The 16,033-nt window shown below is 33.7% G+C and overlaps 1 protein-coding gene across 9 annotated transcripts in view; it reads right to left on the bottom strand.

The window, feature by feature from the left end:
• Positions 1-531: 531 nt before the first annotated feature.
• The window catches only part of CAP (Cbl-associated protein), a 240,131-nt gene continuing 224,629 nt past the window's right edge, over positions 532-16,033 (bottom strand). For all 9 annotated transcript variants that reach the window (XM_085951838.1, XM_085951866.1, XM_085951846.1 and 6 more), the window contains 5 exons: positions 7,976-8,233; positions 7,088-7,328; positions 5,551-5,721; positions 3,075-3,201; positions 532-1,862 (listed from right to left, as the gene is read on the bottom strand). In XM_085951838.1, coding sequence (XP_085807964.1) covers positions 1,694-1,862; positions 3,075-3,201; positions 5,551-5,721; positions 7,088-7,328; positions 7,976-8,233 — 966 coding nt within the window. In that variant the 3' untranslated portion in view covers positions 532-1,693. The remainder of the gene's footprint in view (positions 1,863-3,074; positions 3,202-5,550; positions 5,722-7,087; positions 7,329-7,975; positions 8,234-16,033) is intronic.

Genomic DNA, 16,033 nt, shown 5'->3' with positions numbered 1-16,033 from the left:
GTTTTTATCTTCATTATACGAATATTCAACGTAACGAGAGATGCAGTATTAGGTAATCTCAATTGGAAATCATATTATTATATTATATTTCATAAAAATGGTAATTAAAAAGAGATTACTTCATCGATATTTAAAGCAGTTATTAATAATTTGTTAATGTTGTTGTATAAAGATAGGATCATATTATAAATCATTGTAACAAACGCAATGTTGTATTACAATACTGGTGTTCTGCCACATGACATTTTTTTATTAAATTAATAATATCTATTATCTATTCAAATTTTGAAAAAAAAAATGTATGAAAATTACACATTTCCTATTAGATTTTAATGTCTGTCAAAATGTTTTGATACAAGCCTGTATCTACAATTACATAATGTTATCATGTAATTTCCATGTCTTTAATATTCCCTAATAAACCTCCTTTAATATGAAGTGAACAGGAGAAGAACATATTGTTATGTTACACAAATGTCAAACTGAGATATTGTTGATTAAAGACTTTAAAGTCAATGACTCTAAAGGGTCACCTAATCATCCACTAATTAAGTTAGTTACAAATGACTTTGCATTGCAGGTCTATTTGCAGAGAACTTCACACTACAGCTATGAAATTTATTTGCCGATTTGCAGGGCATATTAAAACATAATCCGTTATGATAAATAGATGTGCAGCCGGTAATTCTACAAGACTATTACAATAAATGAACTCGAGTAAGTGATCACAGTGACCATTAAAAATGGCTGCCATATTACGTGAATAAGAAAATCAGAATGGCAATTGAGCGATGTTATTATTTGTGGAGTATACTAACATAACCATGCTTTATAACAGAAATTATGTATACGGCTCCTTCTATTTGTAGTCTGAATTCTCAAATTACCTCAATATGCCTCTACAATTAAAATGAAATTGAGTATCCACACACCATTGATATACTACTGGATGAATCATATGCTTCTTAAAATGACGCGCGATTTTCAGCGACTCGGCCTTTGTTAAAACTTACTGAGTAAGCCCGATCTAGCTTGCATCTTACTCTAACTAATAGTCAGCGCATGACGACTTGCTCTGTCTGCTTTGCGTTGCAGCCACCCTTAGGTTCTAACTATTCCAAGAACGCAAATTTAGTTTTACAGCCAGGGCAATACGGGTGAAATTCGGGAATCCATGTTATCGGTCTTAACGCATTATACCTATAAGGAAATATTATAAGACGATATTCGTAATATCTTTTGTGGTACATTTTTAAAACGACACTTGTATGGGAACTGCTCATCTAGTAGTATATCAATGCCACACACAAACATTATTAATCAGTTATTAGAATGTTTGCCTGCGGTGGAGTGATGAAGAGAATATCCACCCATTTATAAAGACAGAGAACCTAACCTTCAATCTTTGGAGGTTTAGATATATATAATATTATAATGGTAATTTAGTTTATGTAGAAGCTTGTATCAGCACATTGACAGTAATATATTTATGTAAATAGTACCTATAAATTGTCTTCAAAATCACGCTGTACGAAACAGCAAAGTATAATAGTATATGCATTAAAAATGTTCACTTCCTCGAGACGGCCCTACCCCAGGAGGCGGTTATGCGCTTCTTCATCTGCGCCATGACCCCCTTCTCCCCCGTGTGCCATCCCCCCTTGCTCCCCGTGCCCTAGGAGTGCAGTGGCGGTCAAATGCGGTCCACGTAGTTACCGGGGAAGGTGCCGAAGCGGCCGGTGCGCTGGCTGGAGCCCACGTACCATCCATCGTCGCACTTTTCCAGCACATACACCGTGTCACCTTCACTCAGCTCCAGCTCGTCAGGGTTCTGCGGACGGTACTTGTACATTGCCCGGTATCTGAAACACCATAAAAAAATTTTTTATTTATTTTACTAAGTACTCAATAATTTACAATGTTTTAAAATCCTACATATCGACTGCTTAATCTGCAAAATAGCCAAGTGTACTTAAGACCAAAAATGAGATTCTGATGGCATTTAGACAGCAACAACTTGCCTGCATAGTGAAAAAGAATTTGTACCTTAATACAATATTAACAAAAGTCAACAATCTTTCTATATTACAAGACTTGATGGCAACTTCGGACAGGTTTTAGTACACTTGAATTTATTGCTAACTATACAAAAACATTATTTTGGTGCATACAAAAGAATGCAATGCTTATCTTACATATTATTATTATTATAATTTAAAAAATGTTGTCGAAAATTCGTGCAGGTTTTCTGCACAGTTCCAATTTTAAAAACATTATTTTGAAGTCGATGACAGAAAAAAAAAATGAATACACGGTTTCTGTCATTCACATTACACATTGAAAAAAATGGTTGATTGTTGATTACAAGAAATTTTGCGAAGCGTGTAAAATATCTATTGGAAGGGATTTAGTGGCTATTATACTAACAATCAAATTGAATGTGTACATTCGTTTTTACATGTATGATGATCACAAACGGTCATCATACTGAATGTCTTGAACAGATGCATGTACCCACTTGCTATGTGATCTTCGCATAAGTGAAAACACTACTTTAGAAGACATTCTGACCATTTGGATGACCATTAATTTATTATCAACTGTGGAAATAATACATTTATGTACGCAAGCCATTTTCCTTTAGCAATCTTTTTCTGTTGTTACACATGAGGCACATGAAGTTTTACATAATTTGAAGTGTTAACTTATCTGCTAAGAACAATAATGTTACCTAATTTACTTTTTGTCTACTTTTCAATTAAATAGATGGTGAATTTACAATAATTGATAAGTTTATAAACAAATGTGTCGCTAGATTTAAAAATCAGCCAAGTCCATAATAGATGGATAGGAGAAAAACAGCTTTTTGTTTTCTCAAATACACAGTCACAAGGGTGAAAGTTTATATTATTTCGAGTATAGAATATTTAAAATTAATAAATTCCACATTTTGATAATGCAGAAATGTTAGAAAGCAGTAGTTCTTCAGTAATTCACAAAAAAGTAAAAAATATCTAAAGGTGGACTTGGCTGATTTTGAAATGTAGCGACACAAATAGTCAAGTGAGACTTACGGCACAGCTTCTGCATTGGTGTCAACATAGAGTGGCTCGTGATTGTTAAGATTGACAGGAGTATGATCGGAAGCTCGAGGAAGAGTTGCGCTGGCCGGACGAGCGTGATGACTGGTGATGCCATGACCTGAAAAAAGAGAGAGATCATTAACTACAGGTTCTGTTAAAATCTAAAATAATTAAAAAAAAAAAAACTATAAACAATATCCAGCAAAGTTCTGAAATACATAATTCGCTTTAAAGTTTTCTTAATTTTGATTTAAAACTGTCTCAAGGAAAAACAAGCTAATCTTCTTTATTTAGTTTTAAAAATGTTCTGAGCAAGTCTGTCATTTTGATCTATACTGCCTTTCAATACTAATTATATAGATCAGGCCTGGGCAAACTACGTATTTCTTATCAAGTATTTTTGTAGGACCCGCGAGTTTTAATCGTATTTCTAAAAAAAATACTTTTTTCTACATTTTAACGCCTTTTTAAAAATAAAATCTAAATAATATACATGAATTGCACCGTCGAGAAGAAATCTGCAAATTTTACAAAACTTAATTCAGACAAATTCGAACAACTTAATCCTTTCTATGCCACAATTAGTTAATTGATAATAATTAACACAAGAATCGGTGTAATTAAGGCGTCCAAAGACGCTCTGGGCACTTAACTGGTTAAAGATTCTGCTAGAAAAATGTTGGGTTATTTTTTGATCAACCGTGCATATTTTCAATGATGAATATGAATAAAAACTCTTTACGATCAAACTGATGAACATTTACAAGCAGTTTTATGAATCTCAACTACAAAAATAAAAAAAAACTTGAAAAATGTAAAATATTCATTTCGTTCGTTTCATTCTACTCATTAAATTGTTGGCTATTAAGCTGGCTAAACGCTCATACTTTACCACAAGCTTACCTGCGCAAACCGGTTTGTATCGGGAAATCCGTGTGTATGGATGGGAAAACTGTACACACAAACCGAAAAGCGCTGTAAAAGTGTTCTGTATTATTATACTGTGCAGGCAAGTCCCTATCATCTAGCCCAGCGCAGCAACTACATCTGAGATGGAGTCGTCTACTGTGCCATACATAATGTAATATCGTCGCTAATTTTCTACAAACACGTGTCTCAAAAAACACAACTTGTCAGGAGAGGCAAATAACAACTTTATTCTCTAAGTTTTTAATTCAGAAATAAATTTTATTCTATGAAATATCCATTTAGAATAGTTACACATATTTTCATGAAAAAATGTTATGTTTCTTCAATCTATCGCACTATACTTTCGACCGATCAGTCATATTGTCGAAGGTACTAGAATGCATTGCAACTTTACCGTGCGTGAGTCATTCCACAATATTACTGCAGTAAACACGTATCTTGACTTACGAGAATGTGCTTCAGTATAATCATCTGTCGTGGTTCAGTATTCTGTATATTTACAAACACGTAACTCAAGATACGAGTTTATAATATTTATAAATGTCTTTTATTGTGTTACGAGTTTTTTGTCATTGCTTAAATCTTATGTTATAAAGTATGTTTTGAGATACGTATTAGTGGAATATGTGTGTATTCAAATTCTGAATTCATTGCATCGCACAACTCAAAACTGACAAAAATTGAGATAGGTACGTGTTTGTAGAAAATTACCGACGATATGTCCTATAGCAGATAGTAAATATACAAAACAATGGCAGTGGCCTAGAATGAAACCATTTTAGATACGGTCAAGACATGTCTAACTAAGTCGAGCTAAATTAGCAACTCTTAAAGGTGTTTATTACAAAGTGCGACTAAGTTAATCAAGATGGTTCTGCATCGCGCTCTAAAGCTGTAACATTATATGTTATTTTCAAGGCATAGAATTAGATATCAACGCAACTTGAAAAGTTTTCTTGCAGTCTTGCTTAAGCGCCGGTCTATAATGTCGAGGGTCCCAGGTTCGAATCCTGGGTCTGGCAAGTACACATATTGTTTTTCAATTTGTGTATGAGTCAGAGTATGGACCTAATAGGTTGAGCAAGTGGCTGACATCCATTTCTCGTAAAAATAAAATCTGTTAATACAAACCTCCACTCTGTAGAGGCTCATAATAATTTTGATCCTATTAGGATCGGACATGGTCGAAGAAGAAGTAACATTGATAAGTAAAGTAAATAATAAGTTTTATTAATTATTTAATTCGGATAGTCACATTTAATCTGTTGATTTAAGGCGATGAAATAGCAATGGGCCGGACATATCAGTCGGCGAGTGGACAACCACTGGACAAATGCAGTTATACGGTGGTACACAAGGGGCACTAAACGATCACTTGGATGCCCTAAAACCCATAAAGTTTGCTGGAAGTATATAGCAGCATAGAATTAGGAACCGAAAACAGTGGAATGATCTAGGGCAGGCATTCTTCCAGCGGTGGATGAACCCTGGCCGATGATGATGATGATGATTATGGTTAGTAAAATCTTATAGTTACTTGGTAAAGTTAGGGGTGCAGTACTGCTTGGACTATTGGACAATGCAGGGCTGTTGAGTTGCGGGGTGTAATGATGAGAGCCCAAAGAGGCAACTCCTGCGGCCCCCACCACAGAATGTGCTGCTGGGGAAGCCACTGGTTTGCTGCTCACTATCGGAGTAGAGAGCTCAGCTGAAAAGTAAAAGATCATATTATTAATATTATTACCTATTCAAATTTTACAATTAATCATATCCCTGTTTCAAGATCGTTGTAAAGGAAAAATGACTTTGTTAAAATGTGTGAAGTTTTGATCTCTTTTCAGTATAAGTACATTGCTGTATCAATCGGCTGAAGTCTTTCTATTTTACAATAAATACCAACATCACATATTATATTAATTCAGTCTGCAAACTTGGCAGTTAAAAACTAATAACACTCCCAACAATAAGTGGAGTAATCGATTCTTTGGATATTGGAGTTAAAATCACAATAATATAATAAAGCTGCTGGAATTGAAACACCCTGAATAAAATGGTGTAAAAACGAATTTTGGTTAAAATCTAGTTGAGTATGCCATCTATGAGAATCGTCTCTAAGCTCAATATAAAAATCGATGGAAAATTCAACCAATAAGAGTGTTTTCGGCCTACGGTATGTATCTATGCATAAATATCTAATAGTGCCTGTACATTTGCATGGATTTACTTATGCGACAATAGCTGTTTACACGTAAAAGTGCTGACTGTCTCGCTAATCTCATTCTTCAAGAGTAAGCAAGACGCGATGTTGTCATTTTATAGTACTATTTGACAGGTGATGAAAATCGGTTAACATCAAAATGAGTCTGTGCGGTGTAGTTCGTTTTTTTACCGGCAGGTTCATCACTATCGTTCTACTGCGGAGGCGCAGATATTTAACAAATCCAACTGTCGCGTGAAAATTCAGAAGCTTCCGAACTTTTTTGGTTCATGCGTGCATTTTCTTCTTATGGCCGCGATAATACGTACCTACTGTCAGCAGTAAATCCATGCACGTGTAAACGGGGTATTGCTGTTAGTGTTAACCGCAAATTATTATTGGTGGCAGGTGAAATACCAGATAGTGCACACAGTCTAACAATACCTCCCTGTGTGCGAAAATATAATTCTGCTCAGAGTTAGATTTATAATCTATTCAAAAAATCTTGTTAGTTTATCCGTGGCATTCGAGTAACCCTACTTTACAAACTAAGAAATTTTACTTGGTATGGGTATGTATGAGCAGAATAAAATTTTAAGGCGTGCCTAAGCAGTTTATCTTTCGTTACTACAGCAATTCACAAGTAATAATTATCAAATATTAATTTTACACAAATGAAAATCCAAACAATGTTTATATTTAGACTGACATCGTATATACTCATAATGGCGCAGCTGCCCTGCGTATCACATAGCTTGATGTCAATGCGATGGAAACAGATGCCAATGATTGATTTTGATCTACAGCATCCATTATTATTCCCAGGGATCAAAATAATTCACTAGTTTATAGAAATATTGAAGATCCATTCACTCACTTGATCTACTGGCAGTGGGTTCAGCCAGAACTTCGACATAGGTGACGGGGAAGATTCCCTTGCGGTCCCCGAGCCGACCCTCATACCAATTGTCGTCGACTCTTCGTGTCAGGGTCACCAGTTCTCCTCTGCGGAGGGCCAGCTCCAAGTGGGTCTGAGCCGCAAAGTTGAACTTGGCGCGAGCTCTGCCTTCACTGGGCCGTCTTTGGCTTGGGGTACTGCTACTGTCGTACTCGATCAACTGGAATAACACAATATCGGGCAATGTAAACTATTAATTGTATCTTCTATTGTAAACTTGTATCTTGTATTGTAAAATATTGTAAACAATATTATTATAGAGTCAACACTATTATTTTCTATAATATTGGAGCTATGACTATAATAATTGTTATAAAAATACAGGATATACTTAGTGATAATGACTTTTCAATATTTACATCTGTGTGTTACATGCATAGAAATTTGCATGCATATTATTTTTATTTACACCACAAATGAAAGTTTGAGAAAAATTGATAAACACGGAAAGCAGAAAAAAATTCTAGCAACATCACTATTTCTGTATTTTTTATATGTCTTAGTGGAGGGTTTATTGCATAGACAAAATCTTTTCAAGGGAACCTTAAACCTGTCAGCACCTCAAGCCTCCAAGTACCTAAAACTGTCAATATTATTCCGATTTTCAAGTAAGGTTGGTTTAATTTTTTTCGATTAGCCGGATTTATTATCGTTTGGAGTTCTTTCAACTGGACCTTCATTTCTAATCAACCTGGATAATCGAAGTTCTAGCGTATATCTAATTAAATTCATACCTAGGTATGTACTTAATTTAATTTTATTAAAAATTTATATAAAATTAGGTAAGTAGGTAGTAAATTTCATTACCTCAACATAATTAGATGGGAATAGGCCGACTTTAGAATTATGCTCTCCTTCGAACCAGTTATTGTCGATCTGCCTTCGTACGAGGATGAGGTCTCCCTTCCTGAAAGTGAGTTCACGGGTGCTCTGCCCCATAAAGTTGAACAGCGCCCTGGCGACTTGCCGCGTGCCAAACGAATCGTATCTGTTCAATGATATCGGGCTCTTTTGTGATGGGGTGAAGTTGTCTGTATGTCTACGACTGTTCATGTCCTGCAACTCCTGAAAATAGGAAATAGTATTTTTGATTTATTTTGTTTATTATTTATTTAAAAAAGATTTTTTTCTTATATTAATATTATTTGTTTGGGTACCTACTTAGCATAATTATTAAAAAAAAAGAGAATATAATAATACATAATAATATAAAGACATTAAATTGTTTGGAAGAGATCTATTTATTATTATGTTAAGCATAATTAATAAGAATCTTTGGTGTACAAATGAAAACAATATAGGTACCTGATACGCATTTATAGTAAAGTTTACTTATACATATAATCATAATTTGATTCATTTTGAATAAATTAACAATAAAAATTCATTAAACGTAATGCACACACTTTCACTTTCAAATATAAATTAAAGCACAGATATTTGAGAGGATATTAACAAAAAAAATATAGATATAAAATAAAAGTAATTATTGTAAAAAATATTATCATCAAAAGAATAATATAAACTCAGCAAAAAACAATTAATTTAGCTGTGCGAAAACGAAATTGAGATAATAAAAAAACCGTTATTATTATTGTTTATGGTCCACTAACCTCACGGCAGCTGTCACTGTCACTGTCATTATTATAATCTGTCATTTCTCATTGGATAAGAGAAATTGTCTTTTTAACAGGGTATAATAAAATATATTTTTCCATGATTACTATTATCGTATGACTGTGTGTTATAGAAGAGACATCTAGTAACTGAATCCATCACGAGTAGAGAATCATGTTGCCATTTGACTTTTTGTATACCTACCAACCTAACTGTCAACCTGCTTTTGCAATAATTTTCGAATGCCTACATTTCAATATAAATATTCGCAGCCATCAAAAATTATTTTAATTTGAGATTTTATTTCGGCATATTGTGCCACTTAATAATAATAATATTATAATAGTAACGTTTCTATCTATCTATCAGATTCATCTTTACGACTCTAAACAGAAACTAATTAGAATATTTATTTGTCCCATCAAAATACATTAGAAATCGCATACATTTTCTCCACATGATTTTTATTAGCATTTCAACCTTAGACTATAGATACATCTAGACGCCATCCGTTGCATTGCTAAATGAAGCCGCATGCCTTGCGTTTGGTTTGTTAGCGAGCGAACGCATTCGTCTACAAATGTTCGAGACCATAGACCATTTCGCTAGTGCTCGCCCAAAGTGCTCGCACTAAACGCTCAGAATTAAAATATAATTTTCTATTTTTTTACGTTATATAGTATTTTTAAGCGGTCAAAATGCAACCATTAGATAAAAATAACCATAATTTAAGTTATTTTAAAGAAATACTAGGTCACTGATATTAAAATATATAATAAAATACAAATAAATTATCACGAACATGTATCAACTTACTTATGAAACGTAATACCATCTTCTTGCTTATCAGCACGGCTACCACATTTTAAGACAACACACAGAACCATCTTTTCTACTTAATTAACCAAAAATATTTACCACTGACTTTATGTTTAACACAAAAAATATCAATTTTAGCAACACGAGCTCGCAAGACATCGACGCTATGTAAAGCGTTTCGCCCCGATTTGATGGCGATACTTTTGGAAACTGGCTTGTAGCTAGTAGACCTTTTATCTTACTCTAGCGCGTGTCGCAGAGATTGTAAGGGTGCCGAATACTTTCTCACTCGCACTCATGCATCGTTTTTGTTCAGGCCTTGATTTCAACCCATACTCCGAATAAGAAAGGTCGAATTCGATCATTCAATGTTTTAAATTCAATCCATAAGCAAAGTCTACACTCGGGACTTTTTCGTACGTCTCACGAATTGAACACAGGGCATGCGCCATCGGCCCTCAAATCGGTTTGAAAATGGCCGTCATTTTGTGATGAAAGTACTAGCGCACTGCTATCCGATCGGCTTGGATTTCTGTTCAACACCCCAGCAGCTTCGTATTTTTTCGGTAAGATTCGGGTGGTTCGTGCAGTTGCTTGTCAATAAATATATTTATTTGAGTCTATTGGTAGTCGATGTTAAGAATAGTTGATCATATTGGATGCATATTAGTATTGAAATATTACGATTTTTTTGCGAAATGTCGACTAATATGATGACAATGAATTTTATTGAGAAGTATAAGGCACATTGCGCATTATGGCTATAGTCTTTATACCCATAAAGACTATACGAAGAAACTGAAGCGCAGGTATATTATCTACGACTTCACAAAGTGAATGCTGTGGTGAACGAATGTAGACAGTAAAAACGGATTCATCTCCTCTGAGCATGCACAAAACTTCTCGGTGTAAAACCAGAATTTAAAAGTTGAAGAGGAAGTGGGTGATGAAGTGACTAAATGTGGACTTAGCTTCATTCTTTACATTTTCACCAATCAATAAAAGATTTGAGTTTGGCCATTGGTAAAGTACTGACGGTATGTATGTTTAAAATATCGTTCTATTAGCATTTTAAACTTGGCCAAATAAAATTCATTTATTTTCTGTTGTCAACATGATATTCTGTAAAAATTATTCTCCTACACAATTTTATTTAATGTCATTGGACATATTGTGAGTTGTGACGTATTTACCTAGCGGCAACGCTCATTGATAGATTTGTTCGGTTTATATATAATCACAATGACCATTGTAATTCGAATCTATTGTGTTGCAACTGGGTTGGATAATTTAACGGTTGATGAACCCCCTTCGTACTGATACGTATAATACATACTTAGGTAGTCAAATAATTATTTATCAAGAGGCGACCAAATTCATTCAAACATTTTAATTACATAATTATCTATACCAATCACAGACTAATCACTAATCACTAATGTGTTATCAATCCTTTATTTTTTTATTACTTCAAAATAATAATATATAAACCGGAGCGCCGTTCCGGTTCACACAATCCCCAAAATTATCGCTCCGTCTCGTGGAATAAAATATTTGACCGTCTGATCTATATAGGCCATATAACAAAAAATCTAACACACTTATTTTTATAAAATAAACATAAAATTGGATAACTATTTATAATAAATTTGTAAACTTATCGAGCGCTCCGTTTCGTAAAATTTTCCATTTCGAGCGCTGTATAAAAGTAGGTAGGTAGGTACCTAATTGTTTTTCTAGATGTTGGGCAATCTATTTGATATACCTATCCAGTATAGGTAGACGAAATATTATTGTATACTTATTTTATATATTTTTTGAATAATATTATAGTCATACTTATATTTTATGCCTTATAACGACATGTAGGGGGTTTCGCCATTGCATAAGCCATAAGGCGTTGGTTTTCCCAAAATATGTACATACCTACAAACTTATCTAAAGAATGGATGGGGCAAAACTACCCAATCAAGACTCATAACTGGACAGAATCTGACATTCGAATGACGTTTTCAAAATAGCGTTCATATGGTAGTTCGTAGTTTCATTTTTGACTGTTCTTTAAATAAGTTTGTAGGACTGTAGCATTTTTTTATAAAATGACAGCTGATGAAGCAACTTCCCTATTAATCAATAATGGTTTAAAATTAGAATGAGCGTGAAAAGACAAAATAATTTTCAACTTTTCATGAGAACAAAATAAAACAATAATTTAAATAACTACTTATGTATTTTACTACGTTTTTTTCTTAGCTTGTATTCTTATTAAATTTGTCCGGTGGTTGTTTGTCCGGTACAAATCTTGCAAATCGATTTTTAACTAACTTCCCGACAAGCTAGACATTTGAAACTTTTAGAATATATCAGAACACGATGCCAATGCATTTTTTTAATACTTTTAGCCAGCGCTCGAAATGAGAAAGTTTACGAACCGGAGCGCTCAACAATTTTCTATAGATATTAACATTAAGTGTGTTAGATTTATTGTTAAATGGCCCTTCTAGCTCAGACGGTCAAATTATTTCTTCCACGAGACGGAGCAATAATATTCCAATGGCATATTGGTGCGCTCCGGTCCATTTCGAGCCCTGCTTTTAGCCATCTTTAAGTAGAATTGATTTCATTTTCAGTTAATTCTGTTTTGTATGAAAAGTAATTTCGGAAGAAATCCGTAAAAAGTAAAAATATTATTGGTTGCTAAGTGGGTCCTAGCAACTAAATTATTAATATTAATATATACGTGCGTTACTATGGAAATCAATATGACATTTCAGTATTATTTCTATCAAGTACAAATTTTTTTGATTGTTTGCTAGTCAAGTCAAGTTTATATGATTCAACAGAAAATTTAAAAACGTTGTATATAAAAAGTTATTTTTATCTTGTAATTATTTACTATCACCCTACAAAAAAACTCTTTGTCATAGATTAACAAATTAACGTCAGACAAATGGAATCAAATTGTGAAAATAGCTCACGAATTCAAATTACGTTAAAAACACAAAATTCTTACATAAACATTCCATTTAGTCACATATTAATAAGAAACCTCATTGAGAAACACGCAGTTTGTTTGCGTTAATATATTTAATAATTTATTCTGTCACATGAAAACGGAAAGAAAAAATATTTTCTTTGCAATAAATCCACCACGGCATTAATGAATATTTCAAGAATGTGGTTTCACTTTCATAAAAATAGCAATTACTTAATGGCAGTGAGATTAAGTAATTGAGACACACCTATAATAATAAAATTTAACTGAGTAACCTATATGTGTCGCTTTTTCTACTATGTCGTATTTAAAAAATTTCTACAATTACAGTAAGGCCCGTCGCACATTACGAGGCAACCGCAAATCGAATGAAGTATCAGTCTAGAATCTAGATGTATACTTCACTGACGATTCGGACATGGGAATATTTCGCGATCAAAAAGACTGTGAATGGTCGGCGCAGCTTTTGGGCGTGCGACAAATACGCATCCTCCCAAGTAATATCCCCAAATCCGAATCGTTATCCCTGAAATGTACTCCTAGAATGCTACTCCTGTATCACAGTGGTTTTCAAATGTTTTCGTTCATGGCGCCCTTATTGTGTAAAAAAAATCAACGGCACCGTGTGATGCGGTAATCGAAATATTATTCACACACAGTTTCACAAATCTTGAAATCATCCTAGACACAGCTTCCCTCATCTCCTGCCTCACGCATTGTTTGGACCGATATTTTGTTTTCATTACAGCTACTACTACTACCGAAAACTCAGAAGGCGTCGCAAATAGGTACCTACCTGTAAGAAGATTCGCTGAGATTTAGCACTTGGCAACAGATACCTATTATTCAAAACTTTAACAGCTTCGTATAAATACATTTTGTACAAGAGCCACTGAAAAATGCAAATTAGATTATGACCATACATCAGTGTATTAAATTAAAATCACTTGGAATTATTTAAAATTTCAAATATCCAAAGGTACACACGTCATTTTGAAACTCTGCTGTAGAATATCTGCATTGATACATATTTTGAAAACATCATCAATGATTATTTCAAACTAATAAATTCATTATCAAAATAAATCATAGAACATGACAGTTATCGATAGCCTTTTCCTTTACTATGTTCTTATAAGTAAATTGTTAGACATTCGCAAATCCCTTTTTTAAGAACATAACAAGGTGGAGTTAATGTATTCAAATAATAGTATCACAGAGGAGAAAAAATCTATGATATAAACGTAGTGCGCCCAGAACCTTATGGTTTATATACCGATATCCTACTAAATTGTCACGGTGATCGTAATTTGACGATAAGTTTTCGAATGTTCGTTTTTTGTTATATACCTAACCTACAATGGGTGGCTAAACGATAACAGTCTTTAAACTTCTGACATGAATATCGGCCAATGGCGAAGGGTGGAGGTAGGCTGTTAAGATCCGACATAAATAGTACACATTAAACTTTTTTAGTCATACGTATATGTTTTAATTGAACTAAGACTACAATTATTTACAGATGGTGTCGGGTTAGTTTTTAAAAATCAATTATTCCTGCCTAACCAAACCATAATAGTTTTGGTATATTTTGGGCGATACGACAAAATTGTGCACGCTTATTGTTGGTTTACTTTTTTTTAAATTCATTAAGCCCTGCCTAACCAAACTATAATAGATAACAAATATTATTCTATCTATAAAATATCCAAAGTTATACATGAATTGATTGCATAATTTTAGATATTTTATAGATAGACGGGTTTTTTTTATATTATCTATCATGGCTTGGTTTTCGAAGGGGTAAATTGAATTTTTAAAACTAACCAACACGATCTGTAAATTGTACTCTTATTTCAATGAAAACAAATACCTACGTCTGATTGATAAAGCTTAGTGTGCACTATTTATGGCGGATCTTTACAGCCTACCTCCACCCTTCGCCACTGATATCGTGCAGGATTAAATAATATACTTTTACAAATTCTATTATTCTCTTACGTATATTCCTTTACTTGCCGTCTGTAAGAAGCGCATGCTCTTCCTAACCCCATGGGACATCGCTGATTTCATAGTTTAATTATTAATTAATTTAGTACCTAATAACATAAAGAAATATCCACAGACCATGAAAATATAAAATAAATGAATTTATTTATATTCCTATTGACTCACGAACCGGAACACAATTTTTAAAGTTACCACGAAACGATCTCCCGAACCGGATCCGCGGTCCGGTTCATTTCGAGCGCTGATACATACTTATCGTAGTATATTCTTGGGTTTTCACCGTGTCTCCTTCTTCCTTCTTTACTCGACGTTTCGGGCTCGTTGCAGAGGCCATTATCAAGAGATATCTCTTGATAATGGCCTCTGCAACGAGCCCGAAACGTCGAGTAAAGAAGGAAGAAGGAGACACGGTGAAAACCCAAGAATATACTACGATAAAAAACAACCGTGAAAGCCTCAAACATTATATATGATACATACTTATTAATAACCAATCTAAATACGAGAGTACAATGATTAATAATGAATCAACAAAGACAAAGTGCTGGCACCTATTTAACAAAAACAATTAAATATGGTTGTAGATGCGATTCGTAAAAGATAATCGGTGTAATAAGTAAGACTGTTAATCACAAGTCGCGTAGTAAAATAATTAATAAAAAGTGAATTCTAAATCTTGACAGTTAAACACATTTGAAACACAGTGAGTGCACAAACAACTGCAGTGAGAAGCTAATTGGAGATAACTCTCTCTGTCGGTGGAACTGACCAACCACTTTCGATTAAGGTCTGCCAACCTTATAAAATAAAATTAGCAAATGGCCACCAGCGGAAAGAGATAAAAACTAAACAGCATACCGCAACTAGAAAAAAGTAGGCGAGGCAACTCTCACTTGTTCGCATCTAATAGAGATAAATGATTTATCTATGAATTTAATCATCATCTCTGGAAAACTTGTCTACCTTTTAATAACGATCGATTTAATTAACCATTAGAAGGTGAGATTTATCGTAACGGTACAAAATCTCCATTTCTGAATTATTAAATATAATATACTAATCTAACTCTTCTTTATTTGATGTAGGTAATAAAAAACACTTCCGTCGCATATACCTAACTTGCACTGCGGTTGTCAGGTTAATTTTATAAAGCATTCTTTTTTATGAAAATCCTGTGCAGTGGAGTTCGGTCCATAGATGCTTTAGCTTTAGAATTTAGATTCGACGCATACCTAAAAATAATCGATTAAGTACTTTATAATAATAATCTAGTATGAGATTATCGCAAACCTATCACTCCGTAATATCAGACATCATATTAATTTATCGGCTCAAAATTCAATTATTAGTTACACTACCAGAATTATTATAACATTATAACATTTTTTTTTTTTTTTTGTGATTTTACCGAGGCTTTGACTGCG

The sequence above is a fragment of the Rhyacophila brunnea genome, unplaced genomic scaffold (assembly GCF_057557595.1).
Source record: "Rhyacophila brunnea isolate RB1 unplaced genomic scaffold, BYU_Rbru_1.0 scaffold_10, whole genome shotgun sequence".
Lineage (NCBI taxonomy): Eukaryota > Metazoa > Arthropoda > Insecta > Trichoptera > Rhyacophilidae > Rhyacophila > Rhyacophila brunnea.
Note: the sequence above shows the minus strand (reverse complement) of the source record. Positions and strands in the feature narration are given on the sequence as shown.